Below are 3,897 nucleotides of genomic sequence, written 5' to 3'. Positions count from 1 at the left end.
CGACCTGCGCCTTGGGTACTGCCTGCCAGCCGTCCACACACACGTGCGCGGCCATGCACACACGTGCCCGCGCACCCACACCCAGCGGGGACCCACAGACCCCGCCGTCGACACACACGTGCACAATTCACACGAGCCGGGAACATGCGCGTGCCCCGTACATGCGTGTATGTTCACATGCAGTCATTCCACACGGTCAAAAAGCAAGCCAACACTCAGGAAGACCCCGCTAGGGACACGGTCTGTCACGTTTCTGTCACTCCCCGTGGGACGGCCTCGCTCACACCGAAGACTCCCAGGCCCGGCGCAGGCGGCGTGTGGCCCGTCCAGGGCAGAGCCACCGGGAGCTGCTGCTCCACGAAACAGTGAGGCGGAAGGAACAGTCGAGCCTTTATTCACCTGCTGAAGACGCAACGGGAGGCCAGAGGCAGCGGCCGAACCCCCTCCATCCTGCCCTCCAGAGGGGAGGCGGGGAGCCACCTGGAGGGCGCGGTCACACTGCAGAGGGGCCCAGAGCGGCTGCTGTTTGAGGGGCTTGGGGCCAGGAGCAGACAACAAACATGAAGCTGGAACACAGGAGTCTTCAAGGTCCCTAGCAAAGGGGTCTGGAGGTCTCGCTGAGGAACCTTGGGGGGGCAGGGGCAGAGGCAGGAAGGTGGCCTCTGCCTGGAGATACACAGCATGACTAGCCGGGGGCCCTGAGTCCTTGAGTGCTACTCCCCGGAGACCGTGAAGCCCCCTCTGGTTGCCTCTCGGGCACCAAGCCCAGAGTGGGGTGAAGGGGAGCTTCCCCACGTAACGCCGGCCTGGGCCCCTCCAGCGGGCTGAGGAGGGCAGGACAGAGTCTAGGGAGCCGGACGCCAGTCCCCCCTCCCCCCGGCCCCCCGCACACCAGGGCGCAGACACTCCTGGCGGGAGCGAGCCTCGGAGAGGCTGGGAGGAGAAGCAGCCTGCACAAGAGCCTCTGCACCCTCTGTGCAGGGTGGGCAGCACTGTCCCTGCTCCCCCAAAGCACTTAGTCACACGGGCCTGTCCGTGCCTGCACAGTGCCCAGCTCCAGGAGTCTGGGTGTGGGGTGGGCGTGACCTAGGCTGCCTCTGGGAGTGGAGCGAGGTCAGCAGGGCAAAGCACTGTTCCTGCACCTGCCCCTGGGGCAGAGCCACCCTGGCTGGGGGGTAAGGGGTCATTGAGAGGCGAGGTCACCCTGCTTCTTCACAGGACACCAGTCTGTGTCTGGGTAGAGAAGGCAGTGCACGGACTTGAACCTGAGAAGGACGTGGGGGTCAGGGTGGCAGGGAGGGGCCGTGCTGGCTCCGGGGTGCCACCCCTGACCCCCCCGCCGCCCACTCACCGTGTGGGGTCCTGCTGCAGGCTGAAGCCTCCGGCCACGCTCACCACGTTACGTGGGTTCTCGGGGCCCCCGTAGCTCAAGGTGACCTGGTGGGAGAGGACCATTCACTCTCAGGGCTGGACCCCGCCCCTGCATCCTCCAGGGTCCCTAGCCACTCCAGGAGTCCAGCGGAGGCCGCCCGGCCTCCCGGGTCCCCAGGCCCCACGCATGCTCTCCAGGGCAGGGCTAGAACAGTGCTGGAGAGTGATGAGGGCCGAGGCACGGCCAGCAGAAGGCACCACAGCAGGCTAGGTGCCCACCCCCCCCAAAGACGACTGGCCTCTTGCTGGCCTGACCTGACTCCCATCACCACCCAGACCACCACCCACTACCCAGCTGTCCCCGGCCCGCCTGCCTGGGAAAGCACAGCAGACGCCCTTTACAAACGAGCCCCCACGTGAGGCCGAACCCCAGGTCCCAACAGGCCAAGCCCAGGGTCCATGCTGGGATCCACCGTCCCTGGACCCTTGCTCGGCTGGGAGCCCTTGCCGGGCAGGCCCCTCAGGCAGCGGGGTGGGAGATGAGGCCCCTCGGGCAGCGGGGTGGGGGGGGCCAGGCCCCTCGGGCAGGGACGCCCGCCCGGGCCAGGGCTTGGGGCCGCACCTGTTGGAGCACGGCGTCGGGCGGCAGCCTCCGCAGGTTCTCCAGGTGGGAGTGGAATAGCGAGCTGTGCAGCAGGTGGGCGCCCAGCAGCCCCTCCACGATGTAGCCCACCGTGCAGTCGTCCGGCAGCCGCACCCGGTCGGCTGTGCTCATGAAACTGCCCAGGCTGGGGGCGAGGCGGGTTAGCATCGCCGCAGGCCGCATGCCCCCACCCGGTCAGCCGAGGCCCCCCGGATCCCACTCACCTGGCCCACGGGCTCATCTTGAGGGCAAGGCCCCGGCTCAGGCAGAAGCCGGCCCCGCCGGTAGCGAACCAGAACTTGACAGTGGTCGCCTGGGGAGGACGGAGCCACCGCTCAGGGCTCCGGGCCCCGGCCCCCACAGCGTGGCTTGGGCACCTGCCCTTCCCCACGGGGTCTCCACACTCTGAGCTGCCCGCCCCAGCCCCGCCACTCACAGTTCCACCTCCCTGGACCCTCTCAGTAGCCTCGATGGGGTGGTCCAGGCTGGGCCGCCCCAGGTAGATGTCCTGGCTGGGGGAGAAGGTGGACAGCAGCTGCAGCAGGCCCCGGGGGTTCACGTAGTTGTCGTCGTCCACGTGGCAGAACCACCTGGGGGCAGGGAGAAGTGGCGGTGTGCGGCCCGGCGGCAGCCCGGCTGGCCCCCCGGGGGCCCGGCCCCCACGCACTTGCGTCCAGACTCCATGAACTTGTCATACTCCACCGACATCTTGCAGCACAGCGCCTGGCGGGTGTGCACGGCCGAGCAGTTGGTGTTGACCACGTGGCCGCCTGCCGGGTAGGAGGACGGGGGACTCATGAGGGCAGGATGAGGCCTGCAGTCAGCCCACCCCACCCCCGGCCAGGGCAAAGCGTGGCTGTCCAACAGGTCACCTTGCTTAAGGCACCAAGGCCTGCTCTGACCACAGCCCTGGTTTGGCTTCGCTCAGCTGGCCCTGTTGCTGACCTCTGGTCTTTTCAGTCGATGCAGATGACAACCCCTTGGAACCCCACGAATGGAAAGCAAGAAACAGGACCGAGGTGGGACCTGCCTGACCTGACGGGTGGGAAGGTGGGGTAGGGATGGTTTCCCGGTGGGGCTTCGCTTGGGGCCCCGAAAGTCAGCCAGCAGCCAAGGGAGGCAGAGCATGGCTGGCAGGGAGGTGCCCTGGACGCTGGGCCAGCAGCCGGTGGGCATCCTGGCTCTGCCCTTTACCAGCCGGTGACCCTGAGCAGCTGACTCCCCGCTCCACGCGGATGGTAGGGGATGTGTGGCATGAGAATGAGAGGTGTTGGGAGGGGAGGCCACAGGGCAAGCTGGCCGGGCTGGGGGCCGCTCACCTGCCTGGAGCTGCAGCTCAGGATCGTCGCCATCGGTGAAGATGAACGTCTGGGAAGAGAGAGCGGGTGGTGTGAGGGGTACTCCCCAAGCACTGCGGGCGGGGCAGACCCATGGCAGGCTGAGCGCCGGTCAGGGTGCAGAGGCAGGAGGCCTTCGGCTTGCACCGGGGTGGGTGGGGACAGCGTCAGCCGGCCACCATCCTCAGCCTCTGCTGTGGTCTTGGGGCCTGGCCCGCTCTGCCCTGCAGAAGTTTCTAGGGTCTCCGCCCAGTGTCAGCTGGGATAACCCACTCAAGTTTGGAGCCCAGAAAAGGGCAAGAGGGGGTGGGCCCTGGGCGGCCCTGCGTCCCCGCCGACTCAGGGCCTGGGGCCTGGCCACCGGGCCAGGGGCACAGCCCTGGATAAGAGGGACCTGGGGTCTGGCAGAACTGCTGCCAGGGTGGGGTTTCCAGGGATAGTGGTCTCGGGTTGGGGATCCCCGCGTTGGGGCTGTCTGGGCGGGCTCTCGGGGGCGGGGTCCGGGGCGGGACCCACCTGCCGGCGGGCCCGGGAGATCCAGGTGCG

General features: G+C 68.0%; 1 protein-coding gene across 1 annotated transcript; it reads right to left on the bottom strand.

The window, feature by feature from the left end:
• Nucleotides 1-378: 378 nt before the first annotated feature.
• On the bottom strand, nt 379-3,891 carry RFNG (RFNG O-fucosylpeptide 3-beta-N-acetylglucosaminyltransferase; the record flags this gene model as incomplete). The annotated part of the gene is made up of 8 exons (XM_006912142.3): nt 379-1,265; nt 1,352-1,437; nt 1,994-2,159; nt 2,239-2,327; nt 2,451-2,604; nt 2,682-2,784; nt 3,334-3,382; nt 3,868-3,891. Coding segments are annotated over 8 exons (753 nt in total), but the record flags the coding sequence as incomplete, so codon positions are not given.
• Between the last annotated feature and the right edge of the window lie 6 nt (nt 3,892-3,897).

The sequence above is a fragment of the Pteropus alecto genome, unplaced genomic scaffold (genome assembly GCF_000325575.1).
Source record: "Pteropus alecto unplaced genomic scaffold, ASM32557v1 scaffold134, whole genome shotgun sequence".
NCBI classification, from domain to species: domain Eukaryota; kingdom Metazoa; phylum Chordata; class Mammalia; order Chiroptera; family Pteropodidae; genus Pteropus; species Pteropus alecto.
The sequence above is the reverse complement of the archived record's forward strand: the minus strand, read 5'-3'. Positions and strand labels throughout refer to the sequence as shown.